Source organism: Astatotilapia calliptera, chromosome 10 (genome assembly GCF_900246225.1).
Source record: "Astatotilapia calliptera chromosome 10, fAstCal1.2, whole genome shotgun sequence".
Lineage (NCBI taxonomy): Eukaryota > Metazoa > Chordata > Actinopteri > Cichliformes > Cichlidae > Astatotilapia > Astatotilapia calliptera.
Window position 1 is genome coordinate 20,186,544 of NC_039311.1, and position 26,491 is coordinate 20,213,034.

Consider the following 26,491-nt stretch of genomic DNA (forward strand, 5'->3'; position numbering starts at 1 on the left):
ATAGTAATACCTTTTGCAGTATTTGTACCCTGCCAATTGTCTCTAGCAGTAATGCTAGTAGTATTGGTATTTTCATTGGTAGGATTAGTAGAAGCAGTGATAATTTACAGTAATGCTAGTTTTAGTAGTAACAGGATAGAATGGCGCTTTATTGTTATTGTATATGTACAATGAAATTAGTAGTATTACTTGCAGTATTTGTAGGTTGCCAGTTGTCTCCAGCAGTATTAGTATTATTCATATGATAAGCAACTGTATTTGATGTAGTGTTAGTTTTAGTAGTTTTAGCAGTAGTAGTGTTTCTACCTTGTGCAGCCTCCATTACGGACACGCCCTCTTTTGAAATATCAGCTGCACTGTTACACTGGCTGCGTGTCACTTGTTAAACCACCAGGTGGCGCTGTAGGACCAAAGAAACCAGTTTGAGTCCCGCATGTTTCATGCTGCCTTCACGTGATGCGTGTAATGTTGCTTCTTTATGGAAAATGTCAGTTTTAAAACTGGGGAAATGAGAATATTAAGCAACTTCTAAGTGATCGGGATGTCATATTCAGGGTGGAGAGCAAAATCAATCCGCTCCAAGCAGTCCACTTTTATTCTTCGGGTTAGATCTGTGTATTCACAACGCTAGATCCGGACCCGCTTTAATTCATTTAACAAACAAAAGTGACCAAAATGCTCTAAAATATGTTGGTGAAAAATCGGACTTTACCAGGTAACTTGAAAGGCAACGACAGTCCAGTTTCCACTTTGGCAAAACAAACGAGACTCTTAGAGGAGGAAAAAAACCCCAAACATCCCCCTAGTGGCAACTCCAGCGGCTTGGCGTTAGCAGCTCGGAGAGGAAGAGGCTGTTTGGATTAAGGGGGTTGGGCTGCCTGCTGGTAGGAAACCTGCCGCCAGACATCCAGTTTGTCTCCGGCGGTGCAGCGCAGCTTTCCCGCAGCATCAGCAGCAGCGACGCCGCAGAGCATCCTCCAGCCTCACCTGCTCCTCATCTGCGCTCCCTCCGCCTCTGTCCACACAAACAGTGCCGCAGCACGGAGGAACCGGGCGGACAAGGACGAGCAGCTGTAAGTATCAGCCTATTTTTTTTTTACGCGTTATTCGTTCATTTTCTGATGGTTTTGTTGTGATAGAAAGAAGGTGCTGAAGACAGAATGCATATTTCCTCCCCCCCCCCCCCCCCACCTTGTTTTTCGGTAGTTTTCACTCAGATACATGTTTCAGTGTAAACGAAAAAAATTCCCCTCCCTCCGATTTCCTGTTTTTACTCTAATCATTCACCAATCAATCATTCAGGCATTATTTGAGCACCTTTTTGTGCGTAAGCTGCCTCACAGCTACACTCCGCTTAATTCAACATTTTTATTCACCGTTTCATTAAAAATCGTCCCCATCAATCAACCAGCGTTTGCCAGCTTTCATTGACCTGAGAGGCTGTAAAGGTGCAAAACTTCCTCTTTTCAGAAGTAGGCTTCGGGGAAATAAAGGAATACTAAAGGCTGAAGATGGTGAAACTGGGGAGTAATCTGCAGGACAAAGGCGCCAAACCTGTGAGCGTGGAGGACGGCTTTCAGAATGTGCCCCTCATCACTCCACTGGATGTTGGCAGCCTCCAGAGCCAAGCACCTGACAAGGTGAGAGACTGCCCACCAGCTTCTGTGCATCTTCTTCTCAAATCTGCCTTCGCTGCCATTGCCTCAGTGCTTTTGACCTGTGCCATCCTCCCACACACAGACAAACACAGCAAAGGGAAAAAAAAAGGTGATATGATGGCTCTGTTAAGCTGTGGGAGGCATTTTGCTGTTATTGTTTGAAACCACTTGCCCCCCCACCCTCTTGAGGGGAGGATCATTGCAGATCAATACAAAGTTGATGTGAGTGTTCACCTTTATCTGGTGAGGAAGTATTTCACTCCTGATGGAGGTGATCTCCTGTTATCCCAGGATTGCAGGACCTCATATTTGTAGTTCACAATGGGTCACTAAATGTCTCAAAATCACGTTGATTTATATTATGTCGATTTTTACTTTTATTTGCCATCCGTGTGTGTGTGTGTGTGTATTATGTTTTCTTTCTCCATTTATTCACACATTCATTCATCTTATCTGTCTCCCAGCCATGTCCTTTGTCTTCCAGCTGAGATTAGGAGACAGATTTGGTGCCAGACAGACTGTCATTTGTCATCTTGACATCCCATAGTAACTGCGCCGCCGCTCGTTAATCCAGTTACCATGGTGGCAGTGCAGCGCCGATTGGTGTATGTGCCGGGTTGGAAGAGAGAGCAGCACTGATTGCGCATTATAAGAATTAATGGAATTAGGCAGCAAGGCGAGCTCATTGTCACTTTTTGCACACATGAAAGCTTTATTGTGGATTGTTTGTTTCGCTGTTTGGATGTAAGGATGAACATTTTTCAGCTATATTAATCCATATTTCTCCTCTCACCAAGTGACCAATGACTTGTAGAAGTAAAAACAAATCAAATTAGATACATTTTGAGAAATAAATCCATAACTTTGGACTGTAACGCCATATTTTTGTATTTTATTGGAGTTGGTAAACCAACAGAGAGCTATCAGCTTCATGTGTAGCTGTAAGAAGCTTTATGGCATGATTAATCCCCCCTATTTAGTTGCTGTTTAGCCATTTTTAGTGAAAAGCCTCTAACAACCAAATGTACTTTATTCACATCACTGAATGACAGACACGAAGCAACTAACTGGTGGTAGAGTGGAGCATTTAGGAGCTGGATATTTCCCTCTGGAGAACATCTGAGCTCAGAGAGAGTCAATATTGGAGCTACACAGCCAGCAATGGCCAGAAATACGATGACAAATGAGTGAAAATGTTGCTGCATAACAGCTGACGATGTTAATAAGTGTCTGGCTTCCATAGCTGGAATATTCCCATTAAGGGAGATGTCATTTCTCCGGACGTTTATACTGTATGTGGCAAATTTAAGAGGCTTATGCTGTGTGTTTAAATTTGAAGTTTAGCTGTGCTTGTGTTCTTCATATCATGGTCACCCCGTTTTTTGAAAAATGCGTTAACAAAGGGTTTAAATTTTTGAGCGTACACACACAAAACTCCACCGTATGAAACGAGCTCCCGTTTGGCCTGCTGCGAGGCGAAACAGATAGCACAGCCTGAACCCCACAGCGCGGATTCTGCTGAGGGAAGCACAGTCGCTTTCCATTTCATTTACCTGTTAACTCAGGAGACCTGCCATTCACTGTGCTAACACACACACATGCGCACACACTTGCAATTTCATTCACGGTTGTGCTTGCGGGAATTCTAGCAGCGCATACTTACAACAAAGGCGGCGCGTGCGTGCACGTGTGCGTGAGTGACAGGTCGTCTCTGTCACCAGTTTGTGAAACGGCGTTCTTAGTAGAGCTGTCAGTCATTTTACTCTGATTAAATCAGTCCCAGCAGATTCACCAACACTGCTACGTACTGTAGATGAAGCTGCCTTTGCACACACACACACACACACACACACACACACACACACACACACACACACACACACACACACACACACACACACACACACACACTCACTCATTGCTGTATTACTGTACTGTGTGACTACACAAATATGTCTTATATTGATTACCTGAAAAGGGAGACTGACAGAGAGAATAACCTGAGTTGAGTATAAGTCCCCATCCAGTGACTTATTGCTGTTGACATTTAAGAGGAAAAGAGGTCAAACAGGATGGCTTGCAGTTTTTTGTTTTTTTTAATGTAATTTTTTTTCTGTTTGGCTTTGTTTTTGAGTTTTTACATGCCTCAGGAGATGCATCCACAAAGATTGCATTTGCTTGCTGCTTTTGGATAAATCTGCTGACAGCTGATGCAGATTTTGCCGGCTTGCTCCCAGGACTGGGAAATTGTTAGTTCAGCCCCTCCGTGTGCTCATTTATTTTGTGCTCATTTGTGCATTCGGACACTAAGCAAACAAAACCGTGGCAAGTTTTTTTTTGTGTGTGTGTGTTGCTTTTAATCTATCACTATGCAAACGAAAGTGGATCCGTTTGTTAACAGTCAGGACAGTGTGGGAGTCGGAAAGGTCAATTTGCTGCTTAATCTTAGCATTTGTTTGGAGCTGTAAGTGTGAGAATTTTCCTCCTGGTAAGTGATGCATGAATGCAAGAGAGGCCAAGAAATAATGAAATATTTAATTAAACATCAGATTTTATGAAATCTCTAGAAAATTCATCTGTTTATATTTTAAGCTCTTATGCAACAACTTTATAATTCATTTGGAGTCCCTTTTCTTTGGAGTTCCTGATTTGAATAAAGCCACCAATCTTGCACATGAGACCCAAAGCAGTCAAACTGTGGGTCAGACTGATAACATTAAGCTGAATCTATGCTATTCAGCTCTGGAAAGCACAGAGGACCAGACAGCTTGTTTCTCGTTGTTATCACCAGTGTCGGGTGTAATAGATTACAAAGTAATCACATTGCTATTTTTTTCAGTACCACACGTTGATTAAATAACATTACGTTATTTCACTATTTGCACACAAATACATAAAATGTGCCCTTTTCTTCCTGCACACCTGCACTATAATAGGCTGTTTTCAGTTTAGCAGGGAGGAAGAAAATGGTGGAGCAGTGTTTGACTTTTGAGGAGTATAGGTCTGAGAATTACCTTCATTTTCATTGTATAAAAATACCAGAGCATGATGGTAAAATGTAAGCTGCACCCAGGAAAGAAACAGCGGCACTGTACTGCTAACACAGCGTTGGCTCTTTGCAAGCATTTGCACGGCATGCTAACACAAAGCTAGCAAAGAACCCAAAGTGACATTAAAGCTGAGGGTATGCAGAGTCTAGCCCAGCAGCCAGAGCCTGATCATAAACAACAACAGTGATGAGCAGTCTGACTTGTAGCCATGTAGCATCCATTTCTACCTTTTTTTGGACAGAGTCACTGTAGCAATCACTTAAAAGTCCCTTTAGGCTGATTTTCAATGTTGTGTCAATGACTTTGGTTTAAAAGTTAAACAATCAAAGACAGACCATGTGTATGTCCTCATTAGGATAGGGATTTGTACCAGCATGTCATGCTGTAATCGACAGTTTATATTGTTAACACACCAAGTGTGCTGCAAAAAAGCAACATAAAATTAAACATAAAACAAGAAAAGGAAGAAACCGAGATTCTGGGTTCATTTAATTCTCACGAGAAGGCAGCAGCATTGAGAATTTCATGGTTTTCTCCAAGAGTTGAAGCCGAAACACGGTTGCTTTCATGCATATTTCAGGATGTCAGTGGGGCAGTTTGAACTCTTGTTGGCAGAGCTGAGACCACATTTTAGGAGGGAGAAAATTTTTTTCAGAGAGCTGATTGACCCGGAGCAACGTCCAGCTATGAGTCTGTGGCAAAACTGTGTTATTTTACTATTTCCATGTCGCCAAGTCTGAGGCCATGGTCTTCAGCCGGAAAAGGCTAGAGTGCCGACTCTATGTCAGGTACGAGTTACTGCTCCAAGTGGACCCTAACGTAACTCAGAGTCTTGTTCACGATCAAGGGGAGCAGGAGATCTCGATTTAACAGTCGTTCTACGTTCTTACCTTCACCTATGGTCACGAGCTTTGGGTAGTGACTGAAAGAACGAGGTCGTAGATACAAGTGGTAGAAATGAGCTTTCTCCAAAGGGTGGCTGGCCTCGCCCTTAGAGACAGGGTGTGGAGTTCGGCCATCCAACACTCAGATTAGAGGCGCTACTGCGCCACATCAAAAGGAGCCAGTTGAGGTGGTTTGAGCATCTGACAAGGTGTTCCGGGCATGTCCCAGTCAGAGGAGGTACTGAGGCAGACCCAGGACACGCTGGAGAGATTATATCTCTTGGCTGGCCTGGGAGTGCCTTGGTCTTGGAGTTGCTGGAGGATGTGGCTAGGGAGAGGGAGGTCTGGGCTTCTCTGCTTAGGCTGCTGCCCATGCGAATAAGCAAAAGAAAATAGATGGATGGATGGATGAATATTCAATACTGGTGTCATGAGGTATGAATACACATGTTCCCAAATGCAGTGGTCTGATTGGTCAGATCTGTTTATTTTGATCTGAAAAATCTGAAAAATTGAGCTACAAATGCTGTAAATTTGTGCTGCAGATTTATGCAGTTGATGTGAATGACTTCATTAATAATAAAATATTCACAAAGATTTAAAAGCCTTAATCCACAGTAATGCAACAAGTAGTGTAAAGAATTACATTATTCAGGGAGTCATTAAGTAATGTAAAGTTTAAAAAATGACAGGAAGTGTAATACATTACCTTTTTTGAGTAAGGAACCTATACTGGTAATCATTTTGTTATTTGACGTTGATTGTGTCTGTAGGAAAACATTCCTTTGTCTAAATCAGAAACTGTAGACTCGTTGCGGCGACAGGCTTCATAATCTCACTGAATACTGGGTTGCTGTTTTTGCCACTTGCCCTATCCAGAAAGAGATCACTGGTAATCAGCTTTTATCATTCTCTCAAAATCTGATCTGAGACCAGTTTTGTTCTCTTTGTCCTTTAAAGCCAAAGCGAGGTTTTAGTAGGCCATGTGACCCGACTAGTACCCCACATCAGCGGTGCGGTTGTGAGCGGCTTTACAAATACGAGTCCAGCTGTTTTCTCCCTGATCCCTGTCTGATGAGTATGTGACCTTGCCGGCTACAGGGTTACTCGGGGATATTTGCAGATTTTTGCAGGGGTGGGGTAACTTTATGACAGTAAAGTTCATACACTTACAGGCACACCAACGCATGGAAGGAAAATGCTGCTGAGGCATTAGAAAAGCATTAGATTTGATTTCATTTGGGCAGAGATGCATCACGGCCTCTGCTGCGCCACCAATATCTTGATTGGATTTCTGGTAGTTTGAAAGAAAATCAACAACAACAACCAGAGGAGGGTGGCAAGAGGTGGACTGCCTCTGAGAGAGACACGCAGATCGTTTCTGTTTATCATTCCTCTAAGAACAAAGCTAAGCTACCAAGACTTGCTTCAAAGGCAGTAAGAGACTTACAATCACTCTCGTCCTGTTTAACACACATCCTCATTCTTTTATTGTTCTCACTTCCCTCAGTTACTTCAGAGACGCTTTCAAGTCTTGTTCTTTCTTTTTGCGATTCTTTGTTCTTATCCTCATAAATTAAAGAGGAATTCCTGGTATTGAGAACCCTCCATCAGGCAGTCAAATCAGTAATGGATCAGCGGATGATTTCTTATGCGTTGTGACGGCTTTGGGCCTCCTAACCAGATGAACCATCGCTCATGTTAATTTGCCAAATCGCCACAGATTCTAAATATATTTTTTATACGTTTATCTGGCTGGATGTGCACAGAGGCTGTAGGCCAGATCAGATGAAACGCAAAGCCTACACAGTCTGTTTTTTGTTTAACAGTTTGAATAGCAAGCTTTAGCGGGGGATCATTTAGATATCTTTTTTTGTTTATGATTAGATTTAGATTCCATATAGAGTATTTCCCAAATGAAGAAATTAATCGTTTTGTCAATCATCTGTCATAACATGTTGGGAAACATGCATAAAAAAGGATAACAGTGAGTTTACCATCACTATAGAGCGAACAGCTGGTATTGCTTTGACTGAACACTAGTTAGTTGATGAATACCTTAAGGAGACCTAAGGACCATTAAATTCATGCAAAATAATAGACAGTGTCAGTTTATCTTCAGTATTTAAATGAATGAAATACATGTATGCATGTTCAGCCTTCAACAGTTTTGTGTTTATTTTATACTGTAGCAGCCATTCAGGGCTCATGCTTTCTTTCCACTGTGTAATCCAACAGTACTGCAGTGCTGCTGGTTGGTTGGAGTGTTGCACCTTTGGATTTAAAGCCCTGCTGGTTTATATTCTGTCTGTGTAGCCACAGATTGATTTCTACCTCAGATGCTGGGGAATGCAAATAGCTGCTCTTACTTTCCTGATAAGAGGACCAGCAGTACTCACTCTGACAGGCTAACAGAGACTTTCAGGATTGAGCCCCAGTAATTGTTGGGTCATGGTAATGGTGCAAAGCTTTTCTTTCATAGGTCGCCATGATTAAGATTTTTATTTTCATATGAACTAAACAGCTGTGGTGATAAAAGGGTGGATACGGTCCGCAATAATGCTCAGGTAGGCTGTGGTGTTAAAACCATGCTCAGTTGGTAGTAAGTTTGCCAAGAACATATCCCCCCATGCCATTACACCACGAGCCTGAATTAGGGCTGTTCGATATAACAATATATATTGGATGACGATATAAAAACGTCTATCGTTTCATTTTACACTATCGTTTGTTTCGTGGTGTCGCAAAATAAACTGTTTACGGCAATATTTTTTCATCCTTTTGATGGTCACTGTAGTGACTATATTAATTTCTTCTTTCTCTCTTTCTCTTATATTTTATATAACCACACTACTGACGGGCAAGCGCCTGTTTTTATGCGTTGTGGTTAGCAACAACGACGGTAACAGCATCACGTGTCAGCTTGTTTATGTTCCACATAAACCTTTCACAATAAAGCTCAAGATCCTGTTGAGACTTTTCAAAATAAACTGAATCACGTGAAAGAGCAGATTATTTATGGATGAGAAGCAAAAAAAAAACAAACCTTAGACTCAAACGTTAGAACAGGCTTTTCCCCGCAGCACGCCGTGTAATAAATACTCACAAAGAAAACGGCGGTCGTTACAACTTATGTCTAAAAATGTATCGTTTCATGCATCTGTTAAAACACTCGACTCCAGCTACATGACGCGCAGCTGGAAACACTTCACGCAAGTCGAGCTGCCCGAGATTCACAGAATTTACAGAAAATGTTACATTTTTGTGATTTATATCGTTATCGGAACGATAGAATTCTTATATCGGGATATGCGATTTTGTTCATATCGCACAGCCTTAGCCTGAATTGTTTATAAAAAGCATGATCCATGCTCGTTACCCGCCAATTCAGATGACCCCACCATCGTCACAGCAGAAACTGTGACTCCTTAAACCAGGCAACATTTTTACATTCTTCTGTTTTTTAACTTTGATGAGGCTGTGTGAATTGTAGCCTCAGTTTTCTGTTTTAAGCTGACAGGAACAGCACCTGGTGTGATCTTGCCCTTCCGCTTCAGGGTTCAGTATGTCGTGCGTTCATAGACGTTCCTCTGCATATCTTGGTTGTAGGGTCACAATACCAGAAATTGAATAGTTAGTACCAGTAGTTGAATTAATGGACAGCCAATTCGATATCAAAACAAAATTTGTATCCCACATACTTAAAGATGAACTTCTTGAAGTTCTTTTAAAAACACTAACATGATGGCGGGTCATTTATTTAAAATCTTAACATTACATTTTGTTGACAAGACACTGACTGAAATATTAGAATATTTGCCATGGAACCCTACTAATGTTAGAGTTACATCACGTTATTATAAGCATTTAATATCGCATCGCACAAAGCTGATTTCACAATGTTAGCTGTCAATCTAAATAGCAGCGTGCATTTCAGGATAACAAAAAAAAGATAACACTTAAAAGTATCCAAACTTTTAATTTAAACTGAAACTCACTCACCTTCAATTCTCTGAACAGATCTGGATGTTCTGCTGCCTCTGTACCTCCAGTGCCAAATAAAAACAAATGCAGTCACATTTAAAGAATTTTACTCTTAAGTTCTGATGACATCTCTACATGGATGTAACAAGCGGTTATTTGAGTTTCTATTGGCTTTTTATTAACTTGAAGTAGTCTGGCTATTCTCTGTTGACCTTGGACATCAATAAGGCTTTTTCACCCAGAGAACTACTGCTCACTTTTTCTCTTTTAATGGATCGTTCTCCATAAACCTTCGAGATGGTCGTGTAGGAAAATCCCTAACAATCACAAATTTCTGAAAAACTCAGCCAAGCCTGTTAAGTACCAACAACCATGCTATGTTTACAGTCACTTAAATCACCTTTGTTCCCTATTAATTCCCTTAATTCAGTTAAAATTTCAGTAGGTTGTCTTAACCATGTCTGGAATTCTTATATACTTGAATTCCTGCCATTTGATTCGCTGAATACATTTTTGCATTAGCCAGGACTTGGACAGGTTTAAGTAATGAAGTGCATTGTAGTATGAAGTACTCAGATTAGATTTGCAGAGATCCCCGTATTTATGTGTTGAAGACCATTATTTAAAAAAAAATTTAAATAGATTTAAAGATAATATAGGCTGATCCAGCAGGTAAAAAACAAAAGTAACGTTATAACAGATTTACCTTATTTTAACTACCGTATTTCCTGGACTACAAAGCGCACCTGAATATTAGCCGCACAAGCTAAAATCAGGGGAAAATCCTGTTTTGTACATACATTAGCCGCACCTGACTAAAAGCCGCAGGTGTTTCAATGTTGACTTATCATATGTAAGAGAATATGCACAAAGCGAATTGTCAGGAAAGAGATGGCTGTTTGTACCCATAACTTGAAAAACAAGTTATGGGTACATATTTGCACATGTAGTACATAACAGTAACCTACAGCACACCAGAAAAATAGATTCGGACTACCTTTTAGGCTCAGGTGCAGTGACACGGCTTTAACAAGAAGAAAAGTCAGTCATTCACCACCATCTTTCTCTTCTTCCTGCGCACTAAAACCACCAAAGTCCTCTTCTCCAGTGTCGGATACAAACAGGCTCAGGATGGTTTCGTCATCCACTCTCCGCTTCTCTCCTTCGTTGTCACTTTCAAAACCAAAGAAATCCTCATTGTCAGTGTCAGAGTCCTCCTCTCCATCATGCAGCAGTCCAGCCCTTCAAAATCCGGTGGTGATCGTGGATGTTTTCACACTTTTCCACGCTGTCAGAATCCACCGGTGGAGTTGAGCATAACTTGCTTTTCGCAAGTTTATCGCCGCTCATCATCCACGACTCCCGCTGAACGCGTAGCGCTACTTTGAAGTTTGTTTTTCGCGCTACTTCGTACGGCACTACGTTGCCTGGCGGACGGACATGTGACTAACATACCACTCTTGAACCCCGATCCTTCCGCCAGGCAACGTAGTGCCGTACAACAGCGGAACAAACAAAACAAATCGTCTTACGATATGACAAAAATCATGGACAATCCATAGAAAAGCCGCACCTGACTAAAAGCCGCAGGGTTCAAAGCTTGTGCAAAAAGTAGCGGCTTATAGCCCGACAATTACGGTAGTTAAGATAAAAAATGTGCCAACGTGAATGTCTGCTGTCATTTAAATTAAATATTAATTGTCTTGATTTTAACATCAGTTCATCCTGTTATAACTCATGTTGTACAAATGTTCTTCTCTATTTTTAATGGTTTTCATTAATTATTTTTATCACAAGGAATCCCGAAGAATCAAAGGTGTCAAAAATGTATCTACAGCTGCTTTCCACGCTAAACTTCACCAAAGACCAACTCTCTCCCACAGCTCAGTTCTTAGGGATGAAAAACGAAACAGCATTCACTGCGATAACAGGTCTCACATACTGGGAAGATGGGCAAAGAAGAAATGTTCTGACAGCTTTTCCACAGGGGATATCAAATCTGAAAAAAAGAAAAAAATAATAATACTGTCACGGTCCGGGGCAGCGGCCGTGTGGAGAGTGGAAGGAGGACTCAAAACGCAGCACTTATTCAGGTGTGAGGGTGATTTATTGATAATATCAAATATAAAGTGGGGATGGTAAAACAGAACTAAGGATGAACTAACTGGGAGAAACTACACAAAGAAATAGCAAACCTGAACATGAAGGGAGAACAGCAGGGAGAGCACGCAGGGGATTTCACAGGGTATGAACACAGACGACGCGACGAGGAGCAGAGGAAATCACACACTATAAGTACACAAAGAGACACTGGGAAATCACACACAGGTGGGGGAAACAGCTGGACCTGATTAACCTGACGAGACAGGGGAACACTAACACCAGGGACCAACAGAGGGAGCACAAACCCAGAACCCAGTGTCTAAAATCCCAAACACAAACCATCCCAAAACAGCCATGAATAATAATGAAAGTAATAACAATAAAGAACATAAACATAAAGTCACTGAGTCATGGTCGCAGGACCATGACAGTACCCCCCCCCCTCAAGGGCTGGCCCCCGACAGCCACAGAAACACACCACCAGATCCGGGCGGGCGGCAGGGGGCCCAGGACGGAGGGACCGGGCCAAGACCAAAGACGGAGGCCCCAGAGTCCCAAACAAATGTTAACAAAAAAAACCTCACAGGGGAGCAGAGTCCAAAACACAGTTCAGGTGGCCGGCCAGGGGCCCGATAACACAGGAGGCCAGGATGGGACAGTTCAGGAGGCCGGCCACGAAGAAGGCCGTGGAGGCGCACAAAAGGTTCAGGAGGCCGGCCGTGCGGAAGGCAACGGCGGCCGCTCAGGCGAAGAGGGTCCGGGGGCCGGCCGTGCGGAAGGCAACGGCGGCCGCTCAGGCGAAGAGGGTCCGGGGGCCGGCCGTGCGGAAGGCAACGGCGGCCGCTCAGGTGATGGCGCCCGGCCAGTAGCCTAGCCAGCGGTCCAGAAAACGGCCGTTTAGCTCCAGACCCAAACGAGGCTGGGCCAGGCGAGGCTGAGGGCACGGAAGCCGGGACCGCAGCAGGCGGAGATGATGATGCAGACACGGAGGCTGGACCAGACGAGGATGCAGACACGGAGGCTGGACCAGACGAGGATGCAGACACGGAGGCTGGACCAGACGAGGATGCAGACACGGAGGCTGGACCAGGCGAGGCTGATGAGGATGCAGACACGGAGGCTGGACCAGGCGAGGCTGATGAGGATGCCGAAGCGGAGGCTGGACCAGGCGCAGTGGGTGAAGATGAGGATGCTGTGGCCGAGGATGCGGGCACGAAGGCTGGACCAGACGAGGATGCAGACACGAAGGCTGGACCAGGCGTGGATGAAGCTGGAGATGAAACCGGGCCAGGCGTGGATGAAAGCGGGCCAGGCGTGGATGAAACCGGGCCAGGCGTGGATGAAACCGGACCAGGCGTGGATGAGACCGGACCAGGCGATGAAGAAGCTGTAGCTGAAGCCGGGCCGGGCGAAGCTGTAGCTGAAGCTGGGCCAGGTGAGGATGAAGCTGGACCAGAATCAGGCGAGGATGAAGCTGAGGATGAAGCCGGACCAGGCGTGGATGAAACCGGGCCAGGCGAGGATGAAGCCGGACCAGGCGATGAAGAAGCTGTAGCTGAAGCCGGGCCGGGCGAGGACGAAGCTGTAGCTGAAGCTGGGCCGGGCGAGGACGAAGCTGCAGCTGAAGCTGGGCCAGGCGAGGACGAAGCTGTAGCTGGAACCGGGCCGGATGAAGCTGGACCAGAACCAGGCAAGGCTGAAGCTTCAGGCTGAGGCGTGGCAGTAGCAGGTGGTAGCGCTGCAGGTGATGATACTGCAGGAGGCGGCGCTGCAGCCACAGGTGGAGAAGCAGCCACAGGTGGCCGGACGGGATCCTCGGGCCCCCCAGCCGACGTGGCAGTCAGTGTGGCATGAGGCTGGACGGGCTCCCCGGGCCCCCCCAGCTAGCGAAGCAGGAGGCTGGACGGGCTCCCCGGGCCCCCCAGCCGACGTGGCAGTCAGTGTGGCATGAGGGTGGACGGGCTCCCCGGGCCCCCCAGCTAGCGAAGCAGGAGGCTGGACGGGCTCCCCGGGCCCCCCAGCAGGCGAAGCAGGAGGCTGGACGGGCTCCTCGGGCCCCCCAGCGAAAACAGCCGCAGAACCAGCGGGCACCGGGGCCCCCGGCACACACAAAACAAAACTAGGAGGCACGTGGGCCTCTGGCACACATGAAACAAAACCAGTAGGCACGTGGGCCTCTGGCGCACGTGAAACAAAACCAGTAGGCACGTGGGCCTCTGGCGCACGTACGGAGGGCTGCAGCTGCGCAGAGCACTGACCCTGCTCAGGCAGTGACAGCCCGGTGCAGTTCACAGCTGGCATCTTGGCCTCCAGGGGTCCAGAGTAAGCTGAGGGCAGTAACCCAGCCTCTGGGGAAGCCCCGGAGTGAGCAACAGTCTCTAACGTTGCCAGCTTTTGAGGAACAGGTCCGTTGTAAAACAGTTCATCTCCCTGCTTAGAAACAGCGGTGGAAAAACAGTGTGAATATTGTGACTCAGCCATTAACTAAACTATGGGTTGAAGCGATGCTAGCGGTGGTGGTGGCTGAGTGGCTAACTGGAGCGGCGGCAGAACAGGTAATTGTGCCCTTAGGGAGGCTAACGGTTGAGCTACAGACCGGGAAGCTTGTGGCTGGACACAGAACTGAGCCGGAGAATGGCGAAAAAGTCCTGGCTCAGAAGGAGCGGCAGAGACACAGTCTGTCAGTTTTGCAGAGGGTTTGTACACGCCCACTTGGGAAGGATCCGTTACCACGAAGGTAGGTAAGCGACCCGTACAGTCTCCCATCCCGCTCTGAATAGCCCCAGAAAACAAAGTCCTGGAATCTGGGGAAGCCAATGCATCCCGCTCACTCACCGCCTCGGGCTGCTCGAAAGTAAATGCAGACGGGGGGTGAAGTCCAAGGTCCAAAAGGAGAAACTCCCGCTCCCACGAACAGAGCGAGTCCAGAAGCCATGGGAGACCGGTCACCAGACGCTGTAGCCGCCTCTCTATAGCGCGCTGGGACGTGCCACCCGGGCTTTCCAGCCACAGGTCGATCAGCTCCTGTGTGGCATCGATGAGCGTCTCCCGTAGCTCCCTGGACGGATTAAGCGCTGCTGGGTCCATTTCGTGGTCGCGTCGTACTGTCACGGTCCGGGGCAGCGGCCGTGTGGAGAGTGGAAGGAGGACCCAAAACGCAGCACTTATTCAGGTGTGAGGGTGATTTATTGATAATATCAAATATAAAGTGGGGATGGTAAAACAGAACTAAGGATGAACTAACTGGGAGAAACTACACAAAGAAATAGCAAACCTGAACATGAAGGGAGAACAGCAGGGAGAGCACGCAGGGGATTTCACAGGGTATGAACACAGACGACGCGACGAGGAGCAGAGGAAATCACACACTATAAGTACACAAAGAGACACTGGGAAATCACACACAGGTGGGGGAAACAGCTGGACCTGATTAACCTGACGAGACAGGGGAACACTAACACCAGGGACCAACAGAGGGAGCACAAACCCAGAACCCAGTGTCTAAAATCCCAAAACACAAACCATCCCAAAACAGCCATGAATAATAATGAAAGTAATAACAATAAAGAACATAAACATAAAGTCACTGAGTCATGGTCGCAGGACCATGACAAATACTGTGACTGGAGATGGAACGATGGAGAGACACAAAGAGAGAATGGCAGGCTGAGATTGATGAGCTTAAGCCATCTTTTCTGAAATGCACTTCATATACTTCTTCATGCCTTATTCAATCACTTGCTCCTTCACTCAAATATAGAAACGTGTGTTTTCAAAAAAACCCACATATCTATAAATTCTGTTGGCAACCAAAGTGTCCATCGTCACATTGTGAGGCAATCATCAGCTTACTGCACAGAGATATATTACAGATCTAAAAGTGACTCTTGAGTCAGACACAGAAGTATTAAAAGGTCACAGTGAAACAGGATGTTTACATAAAATATACATGACTAATTTGATATCTGTAAATAGACTCTCAAAGGAAATTGCTGGAGAGGCTGTACCCATGTAGGTGGGGGAATCATTAACCCGCCTCTTCCAGATGTAGAAGCGCTTGCCAGTGATATATTAAAGCAGCTACAGAAAACTCATGGTGATGTATTTTTAATACGGGTGGTTTAATTTGAAATTTTATTCACAGATGCAGTAGAAGGAATGAAATATTAATAGCTAAAATAAATATTTTTTATATACAAACTGATAAATAAGACTCAAAATTTAGATAAAACGGTGTTAACGTGCAACGCTGGTATTCTGGAAATTAAAATTGTGTTTTCACACTTACAGGAATATGTTACCAAAACTGCAGGATGTGCTGCACCACTGCTGAGACAGAGAAGTACCACCATGAACAGTAATAATAGTACAATAGTACAACTACAGGGGACTAAATGGGTTGTGTAATCTCCCACTGAATACGTTTTTTCATGTACCAGCTACCTGTACCAAATATTTGACCCCTTCCTGATTTCTAAGTCACACTTAAATGTTTAAGATAATAAAAGAATAATAATAATAGAGGTTAATCTGAGTGAATACAAAAAATCCTGGCCATATGTGGAAAAAGTAATTGCCCTCTCTTGTCAGTTCAATGTTATGAGCCATGTCCAACTCTGATTATTGCCAGACCTGTTCAATCAAGAAATCCCTTAAATAGGCTAAAAGAGCAACAGATCGTACTATGATTTAAAGAAACAAAGTAATGACTTCTATTATTCTGGAAAGGGTTTCAGGGGACTCTATAGTGAAAGCCTTTATCTACAAAAGGAGACAACTTGGAACAGTGAACACCTTCCCAAAACAGCCTATCAAGTCATGTAAAAGGCCTCACTTGCCTCAGTTAAGGTCAGCGTTCTTAGTTTAATATAAGAAAGAGACTGGGCAAAAATGTCATAAATGGAAGAGATCCAAGGCAAAAACCACTGCTGACCAAAAAAGACTTCAGGACCTGGAAGTCTTGTTGCAAGTGATGAAACCATTAATTCCACTCTCTACCAGTAACTCCTGAAGGACAATGTCTGATCATCAGTTCGTGCCCTGATGCTAAAGTTCACTTGGGTTATGCAGCAGGACAGTCCACCTCTGAATGGTTCTTTGCTTGTTGAAAGATCTTCTGATAAGCATCCCTACAGCATTTTGCGGTGTTCCACTTTATAGCTGTCATATTTATTTCTTCAAATGGAAAAAAAAGAAAAAGTCAAGGCTTCACCAAAGCCACATTGGTTTATGTGCTGGGTAACTAAAATAGCTTTAGCAGCCTTTCATGAAAATCTGATATTTGCTGAGATATTTAATTTTGGCCACCTACCTGACTTTCACTGCTATCGCAAACACTTCACTGCAGGCTTTGCCAAAAAAGTGCACAATCATACTACTAACATAAAGAAATAAAAGGCTGCTCATGCACAATGATAATAATGCAAGCTGCAATTGCTTTTTTTTCAGTCTTCATATCACATCTGCATTATTTATACACATTTACATCCAGTGTTAGTAATAAGAGTTTTCTGTTCATAAATTTAAGGTTTCCCAGAGAGCATTTAGACCTGTCTGATCAGAGATGGTGCCACTTTGTTCAGGGGATATCTACGAGCTGGCTGACAGCTAACAGCTGTGTAAATGAGGCAATGTTGACTGATGGCCACTTCATTAGGTAATATGAAATAAAGGAGTGAGATTTAGAGAAGGGGAAAGAGTAATGAAGCAAAATAAAGCGCTGGTGTGTTTGAGCCTAGAGGCTGCGAGCATGTTATTGTGAAATGAGTTGGAGAATGGGAAAGTTGAGCCAAAATTGAGACATTAGTTACAACTATGGCAAGCCTGACGTCTGGTGTTACTGCGCGGAAAGCCTTGGGGCACCAGCGCCTCAGGGGTCCAATCAAATGCGCAGTATTCAGTACACCTACTGCGGCCTTCAACTGTTAGATAAGAGGTTTCTACAGCCAACTGACAGCTTTGTTATTCATATAGTGGAGCCAGTTTGTGTGCGCAGCAGTTTCTGGCTTTGTCTCAAAGTGACGGAGAGCCGCTCAGAGGCAGCACAATTAGCCTCAAGGACACTGAGACATTGTTCTTCTTTTTTTTCCTCTCCATCCAGCTCTCCTCTGCTCTGTCATTTGTACTCTATTCCCTGCCCTGTCTTCTGTGCATTAGTATACAGGAAACGCACAAAAACAGTAGGGACACTTTGTCTTTTTAGTAATTGCAGTGGTGAAGTGCACGCAACCTGGTAAAAAGCACCTCTTTTGTTGTTCATTTACACCAGGGCCACAAAAAGCACCACAGAGGAATCAAAACTAGCAAGAGGGGACTGTGCAAATATAGCCTCCAGACAATCTTAAGAACTGCTTATACATGTGCGTGCAGCCAGACACTACTGCAGAAGTGTGACTTGCAATGCAAACTGTTTTTATGTTTGAGTGTGCGTGGGTTGATATCTTCATCAAGAGAAGCTCAGCTGTAATTCCTATGTTACTAAGGAAATCCCATCTGCTTTCTCCTCCCACGTGTTTTGAACGTGGACCTCCTACAACACAACTGGAAGTCGGAAAGCAAACCAGAGCTTTGAAGACTCTGTGTTTGGACTACAGCTCCAAACCTGTTTGCTTGAGGAGTGCAAAATTGACACTACTGGGACAGTTTTTTGCTTCTTTTGTTTTGCTCTAGCTGCCAGCAGAAAATAGCAAGACAGCTTAGTAAGCGGTAACAGGTGTCTGATATGAGCTTTCCAAATCCAAGGTTTAATTCAGCGCCAAAATAAGAGAGCTAACATTGTTGCCTTAGAATATAATTATTGAAAAGTTGACTGATGTGCTGTAATCTCATACACTGTCTAATATCAGCTGACACTCTTGACCCCAACTGGTCACAGCAGATGGCCCCGCCCCTCCCTGAGCCTGGTTCTGCTGGAGGTTTCTTCCTGTTAAAAGGGAGTTTTTCCTTCCCACTATCACCAAAGTGCTTGCTCATAGGGAGTCATATCATTGTTGGGTTTTTCTCTGTATGTATTATTGTAGGATCTAGCTTACAATATAAAGCGCATTGAGGTGACTGTTGTGTTGGTGCTGAATAAATAAAATTGAACTGAATCGAATTTTCTAACCCTTAAACCTGCTGCTGGTTAGAAAGATGTGCCTTTGTCCAAACTTCCTATGACAATTATGCCTTTTACAGAGGAAACATAACTTGGGGTGAGGGGTGACTTCTTTGTCATATCTTTATACAGGAATAGGATTTGTTTGTAGAGGAAGCGCTAAGCACAATATTATAATGTTATTACCATAAGATTTGTTACTTTATGACCAAGAAAATGTCTCTGTCAAAATATCTTGGAAGAGCTTCTGAATTTTGTGTTTTACACTGACCAGCCACAACATTAAAACTACCTGTCTAATATTGAGTAGGTCTTCCTCATGCCTTTAAACAGCTCAGATCTGCTAAGACATGGGAACTGGATATTGGACAATAAATGGTCCTGTGTCCTTTACTTTGGGTGTGAGTTTTCCTTCTGGTGGAGGCTGCTGCTGCTGGAGAGTGACGTTGCCATGAGGGGAGTGCTTACATCCCATTTATGCTTCAGTGGGGAATCTATGCCGTAACGTAAAACATAACCTGCTCACACCTCCTGAGAAATAACTGCACGATGCATCAACGCAGCCCCCAACTACTGTGATTGGCCTGTTCAGCACAGTTGATTCCTCATGTGCATTTCTGACTACTCGCCACAGTTTTTGAATTTATCAGTGAGAGAATAACAATCATCAGCCCAGTATAAGGAATAAAAACCACAGCATCAATATAAGGACTCACAAATGTCTGTAGATTCCTGGAGGGAGATTGCTGAAACTATCAGAATGGATGTGAGGGACTGAACAAAAACGTGGAAAAAAAAATGAGGGACAAATATCTTTACCCCTAAAAGAAAAAGAAAACTGACCACAACAAACAGTAAGGACCCAGCATTTTATTTTTGTCTGTTGGCTGGCACCACGTATGAAGCATCAGGACATGACCACATGGTAATGAACATGTAACGAACCTGCGCAAGCATAGACAACGTCGACCACTTACAGAGGTTACATTGTAGACTCTACAAAGATTCCCCACAGAAGTCTGAATCAGGCTTCAGTCTGCAGCAATATTGAAGGGGGTGCTACGTGTCCTGTTAATATGCAGATGATTTTCAGGACCACAGACAGGTACAACACTGCATTGTAATTAGATGATCAATGATATTCACGCCATCTGTCAGCTGTTTGCTCATGCGGCCAAAGGACTGATGAACTTTTGCTATGTCAAGGCATCACCACTCCTCCTACAGCGTTGGTCGTATTTTAGTGAAGTGACATTAATTTAATAGCATTGATCCTCGACTTTTCAAGTCTCCTTGACTTCTTTAATTCTCAATAGTTTGTGCAACAAAACCAACCACTAGTAAGAAAACACAACTTTCTTTCTGCACGTTACATTAACCTTTGAATTCAGCTACAATGTTACTGAGCTTCTGGTTTCAATTGGTTTTTATTTTGAAGGCAGTGGGAAACAAACAGAATATTAGTAAATGAATGTTTCCTACTGGCTATTGCACATTTTTTCTGGACAAAATATTTCATAATGTACATTACAGTCTACTGAATGTGGATATGTTTTGATACAGATTGTTAACCAAGGATGATTCTGCACTTTGGCCCAGTTTTTATTAAGCCAACATGTTTCCTCCGTCACCTTTTTTTTGCACTTGACCTGAATGAACTGATTTTGTCAGGTGAAACCTCCTGCCATTTAATGCAGTTTGTAAGACCTTTGTGGCAACACGCTAAACGTAAATTAACCTTTCCCTTCCACGGTAATACCCATCAATCCTTCGCTGCCTTCAGCATCTTTGAGTATTTAACTGCTTTAATTTCGACTCTTCTTCTGCTTCCAGGTGGTGGTGAAAACTCGCACTGAGTACCAGACAGAGAAGAAGCGGCTGAAGGTGCCCAAAGTGGAGGAGTTCACCATCAGTTTTACTGATGGAGTGTCTGAGAGACTTAAGGTAAGAATTTACATAATAGAAACTCACAGTGTGCTTAATTATCTTCGGGGTCTGTGATGCAGAAATAACAATTCTAATAATGGGTGTCCGGTGGGTTCTTTATCATCGCAGCTATAATTGCATGAAGAATATTGATTCATCTAACATGTTCCCCTTTGGCCTACCCAAATGAAATCCATGTGACCAGTTTGAACTGCTCGTTACATTTAGAAATGCAGCTGCAGTTGTAGTGTAAATACTCAGGAAGTAGACAAACAAATGAATGAATCTGGGTTATGATCAGCTCATGCAGACATGAGACTCCTGCTCTTTCTATAACAATCTTTCTCACTCACTGGCATGCAAACTCACAGTCTTCCCCGGTGACTGAAATAACAAGTTAGGTTCTATAAGCCAGAGTTTAAAAAGAAATTGTGTGTATCATGCAACAAGCTATACAGGCTTCATACAGTACATTAACATGAAATTGATTTAGCCACAGTTGCATCCGTGCTATTCACAACACTCAGGATAGTCATTTATTTCTTGCTTGTATAGCTGTAACTCTGCCTAGCAACCACTACACAAACACACAAATGTTCCAGGACAATAAAGTTAGTCAGGTTAGCTGTCCTGGGGAAGTTTACAGTAGTAACACGATGCAATCCCTGTTCTGTCATTAATCTTTGCCAATACTAGTATTTGGTGAATTTGCGTTTATTATTATATTTGCAAAATACCACCATATGTCTTGGTCATATTATTTTATTTAGTTGTATTTATCTGCGACACCTTAATGGCCGGTCTGTGAAGATATTGTCGGACATTAAACTCCGTGGTCCATGGCGCAAAAAAGGTTGGGGACCGCTGCTTTAAAGCATTCGTATGTCATTTATTGTCTTTGCAGAGTAGGCACTTCTGGATTATTTTTGGAAAAGTGTCTCTTCCTGCAGGGCATTGCACCACCAAACCAAACTAAGGGATGTTTACAGACACTCTAATTGTGGAATAATTATAAACTTAGCACAAAAAGTAAGGACATTTGTGTTTGGTTGATTATTTTTTGTATCTTATACTGCTGGAAAGTCTCTTTATTCCGGCTCCTCCTCCAATCCCTGAATCCTGGAGGCAGATGAGAAAAAACACACGCACAGTAACGAAAACGTTCTCTCCTTCACAAACCGAGTATGCTGATCACGACTACGCTACCCGGTTTAGTTCAACGTTCCAGCGTTGGTTGTGACTCAACCGCCCCGTTAAATAGGTCTGAGCTGGCAAGGTAATTCTGCACAGGTGCGATGATTCTAGCTCAGGACACTCCCCTCCGGTCAACTGCCGTTCCGTGCCACGGCTTCCGGAAGTACATGTTCCAGCAGAAAAACACATGCACAGGATGGAGAGGAGAACACGACACAGTACACACAAACACCACAACAAATTGGCAAGACGATCAGTGAGGACCGTCTAGCCATGACAGTACCCCCCCATTAACGGGAGCCTCCCGGCGACCGACCAAATTTGTCAGGGTGCCGGCGGCGGAATTCCTTCACCATAGCATCATCCAGAATCGCAGACCGCGGCACCCAAGCACGCTCTTCCGGACCATACCCCTCCCAATCCACCAAAAACTGGAAGCCCCTACCGCGACGCCTGGCATCCATAATCCACGTGATGGCATAAGCAGGAGCGCCGGCAACAACCCGGACGGGCGGCGGGGGCCTGGAAGGCGGGCACAAAGGGCTGGTCCGGACCGGTTTCACCTGGGAAACATGAAACACATTATGAATCCTCATGTTGCGAGGAAGGGCCAAACGAACAGGCACCGGATTCAACACAGCTTGGATCGAAAAGGGCCCAATAAAACGCGGGGCCAACTTCTTGGATTCAGTTCGTAAGGGAATATACCTGGAAGAGAGCCACACCTGCTGTCCAACACGATAGGCAGGGGCCGGAGTGCGGCGACGATCGGCCAACCTCTTATTCTGCGCCGTCGTCCTCAACAGAGCCGCCCTGGTGGCGCGCCACGCCCGCCTGCAGCGTCTCATATGATGCTGAACAGAGGGAACGGCCAGCTCACCTTCAGTGATGGCAAGTAATGGTGGCTGGTACCCCAGCGACGCTTCAAACGGAGACACACCAGTGGCCGCTGACGTGCTGGAATTGTGGGCGTACTCAATCCAAGCCAACTGGTCACTCCAGGTGGATTGGTTCGAGGAAACCACACAGCGTAACATGGTTTCCAACTCCTGATTCGCCCTCTCCGCCTGACCGTTCGTCTGAGGATGAAAACCTGAAGACAAACTCACACGGGCCCCTAGTCCTGAACAAAACGCCCTCCAGACCCGGGAAGTAAACTGGGGGCCCCGATCAGAAACAATGTCTTGCGGAATCCCATGTAACCGAAAAACATGCTCGGTAAGGAGCCGAGCCGTCTCTAAGGCAGTCGGAAGTTTGGGCAACGCCACAAAGTGCGCCGCCTTGGAAAAACGATCTACAACAGTTAGTATGGTCGTGTTACCTGATGACGACGGTAGACCAGTGACAAAATCCAAAGCAACATGCGACCAGGGGCGCTTGGGGACTGGCAGAGGGTGCAAGAGACCGGCCTGGGGGGCACTGGGGGTCTTATTGCGAGCGCAGGTAGGGCAGGCCGCAACGTAGTCCCGAACATCCCTGAGAAGAGAGGGCCACCAAAACAAACGTCGCAGGAAACTCACGGTGCGGTTCTTACCAGGGTGGCAGGAGAACTTTGCTGTATGGGCCCAGTGTATAACCTTGCCCCGGACCGTTGTGGGGACGAACAGTCGTCCGTCAGGGCCCGTCCCTGGGTCCGGCTCCTGTTGCTGGGCCTCTTTAACCATCCTCTCGATCTCCCACGTGATAGCTCCCACGATGCATGTGGCGGGCAGAATGGGTCTCTGCTTCTCTCCGTCATCCGTGTGTGGTGCAAATTGGCATGAGAGAGCATCGGGTTTCGTGTTGCGTGATCCTGGTCTGTAGGTTCTAGTGATATTGAAACGTGTAAAGAACAGGGCCCACCTGGCTTGACGTGCGTTAAGACGCTTAGCTGCCTGGATATACGCCAAGTTCTTATGGTCCGTCCAAACCACAACGGGGTGTTCACTTCCCTCCAACCAGTGCCTCCATTCCTCCAGGGCCAGCTTGATGGCGAGGAGCTCCCGATCGCCCACGTCGTAATTCTGTTCCGCTTGGGTCAGCCGTCGAGAGAAGTAGGCACATGGATGCAGCTTGCCACCCACCTGCTGGGAGAGAACGGCCCCCACCCCCGAATCCGATGCGTCCACTTCCACCACAAATGGTCGGGTGAGGTAAGCCTGGATCAAAATGGGAGCAGAGGAAAACAGTTGTTTCAAACGAGCAAATGCCTGCTGCGCGGAACTAGACCATAGAAAGGGCAGTTTGGGAGAAGTGAGTTGTGTGAGGGGAGAAACCACCTGGCTAAAGTTCCTGATGAACCTCCTGTAAAAGTTGGCGAACCCAATAAACCTTTGCAGTTCTCGACGCGTCTTGGGTTCGGGCCACTCCACCACTGCCTTCACCTTAGCAGGATCGGCTCGTAGCCGCCCCTCCTCCACAATAAACCCCAAAAACGGCACAGACTGAACATGAAACTGGCATTTCTCACCCTTGACGATAAGTCGATTTTCCAGCAGACGCTGCAGCACCAGTCGCACCTGTTTCACATGTTCGGCTCGAGTCTTAGAGAAGATGAGAATGTCGTCTAAATAGACAAACACAAAATGATTAAGAAAGTCACGCAGCACATCATTAACCATTGCTTGGAAGACAGCGGGGGCGTTGGTGAGTCCGAATGGCATGACCAGATATTCGAAGTGCCCCAAATGGGTGCTAAACGCCGTCTTCCATTCATCCCCCTCACGAACACGAACCAGGTGGTATGCATTACGGAGATCGAGTTTGGAGAAGATAGTCGCCCCTTGGAGTAGTTCAAACGCTGAGACAAGAAGAGGGAGGGGATATCTGTTCTTTTTTTTTTTTTTTTTTTTTTTTTTTTTTTTTTTTTGGCCTGTCCCGTTTGGCTCTTTTGCCCTCAGAATTGTTGTCTAAAGGCAAAGAAAGATGCCCAACGGATTTACTTTACCAAACTGACCATCCCAGCCTTGCCGTAATGGTCCATTTGATTCACCTTTTATTGTTTATTTTATTTTCACTCACTGAATACGGGACAGACTTGACTGGGGGAAAGAAGGGGAGAAAGAAAGAGGGAAAGAGAAACAGCTGAGAAGAGGGACGGGGGAGAAGGGCAAAAGACAAAAACCAACAGAACGGGCAGAGAAAAAAAAATGCATATATCAATCACCTGGGTCACCTGCTGAGAAAGAAAAAAGAAAGCAAGCAGAAGAGAACAAGAGTAATAGAATAAACAACATCACAATGATATATGGGAATATGACAGTAAATACTAAATGTTAAACATTATTGTGCAGCACATAAGATCAACAGAACACAGTGTGCTTTGAGGTAGGAGCCAAAAAGGGTGTAGTTTATGGGTGTGATCACCCGTGTGTACACCTGTGAGCATGGACGCGCTTGTTTTTTGTTTTTTAAAAGGTTCCTTCATGTAATAATCTGCTAGAGGGTGTGGGGGGGCCACAGCCCCGTCCTCCAGGGCATGAAGCAGGTGTGGAGGAGATCAAAACTCCAGACATCCAGAGGCCCCCAGAACACAAGAGACCAAGGAAGACCAACAGAGGGGCAGCTGCGCCACTGTCCCGGAAAGAGCTGAGGAGAGTCCCAGATGAGGGCTCACTCAGCAGCCGCGGAGCAGAAGCCAGGGGGAGTTGCAGTGACGCGCCCGTGAGCTCCGCCGGCAGCCAGCTGCGCCTGAGTGACCGAGCCCCAGGCCGAGAGGCCGGGGGCACCCCACCTCCGAAGTGGCCCGAGCGAGCCCCAGGCTCCAGGCCCCGATAAGCGGCCGCCAAGGAGTGAGCCGGTGTGTACCTGGACGCCCATCCCCGGACACAAAGAACCACCAACGCACCGATGTCTGAGGGGGTCCGCCACTGGCAGGGGAAGTGGTGGTAGGGGGAGATAGGCCTCCAAACCTTGGAGGGCCTGAGATGTCCCCAGAGAGGTGGCGCCTGACACCCAACCTGACATATAGACACAGACATACAGGCACACACAGATACAAACATCCATTCCCACCCTCATGCTCTCATATGCACTTACTCCACACTCAACCAACGTGGAGACAGACATAAAGAGACGTTGTACACACGATCACACTCCCCAAGCGTACTCTACAAACCGGGTCTAGGTGCCCCCGCCCCTGGAGGGGGGAACTGCACCCAGACCCAGGTGGTGTTTCCCTTTTCCCTGCGGTGGGGGGAGGCAGACCGCCCCCACTCCGTAGCAGCAGGAAGGCTCCACACTCCAGACCGCAGTTGGACGGCCAACTCCTCCTCCTAGCCCCCCTGCTCCAGCAGGTCGCAGAGAATGGGGGTGAGAGAAGACTCCAAACCTCCCTCCACCCGCTCATTGTAGTGTTGATGCATGTGTGTTTTAAGGTGCATTTAAAACCCAGGAGGGCTTGGAGCTACCTGCCAGAGAGCAGCAGGTAAGCGCATGGTCCCTCCTGCTAGCCCTCAATGTCTATGTGTATTTAAAATTGAGAGGTGGGCAACGATGCCAGGGGTGGGGTGTACACCCTGATGGTACTTTGGACTCCGTGTATCGTGCCCACCCCCAAGATCCTATATGTATGTGTAATGAGAGTGTGAGTAATGTGAATGTCTAAGTTGTGGGATA

General features: G+C 45.6%; 1 protein-coding gene across 2 annotated transcripts in view; it reads left to right on the forward strand.

The window, feature by feature from the left end:
* The first annotated feature begins 538 nt into the window (after positions 1-538).
* Positions 539-26,491, forward strand: part of nsg2 (neuronal vesicle trafficking associated 2) — a 59,392-nt gene continuing 33,439 nt past the window's right edge. Inside the window, exons 1-3 of one of the 2 annotated variants that reach the window (XM_026181697.1) lie at positions 539-1,073; positions 1,474-1,640; positions 20,609-20,719. In XM_026181697.1, coding sequence (XP_026037482.1) covers positions 1,512-1,640; positions 20,609-20,719 — 240 coding nt within the window. In that variant the 5' untranslated portion in view covers positions 539-1,073; positions 1,474-1,511. Of the gene's footprint in view, positions 1,074-1,470; positions 1,641-20,608; positions 20,720-26,491 lie in introns of both variants that reach the window. The other variant, XM_026181696.1, reaches the window with a different exon arrangement.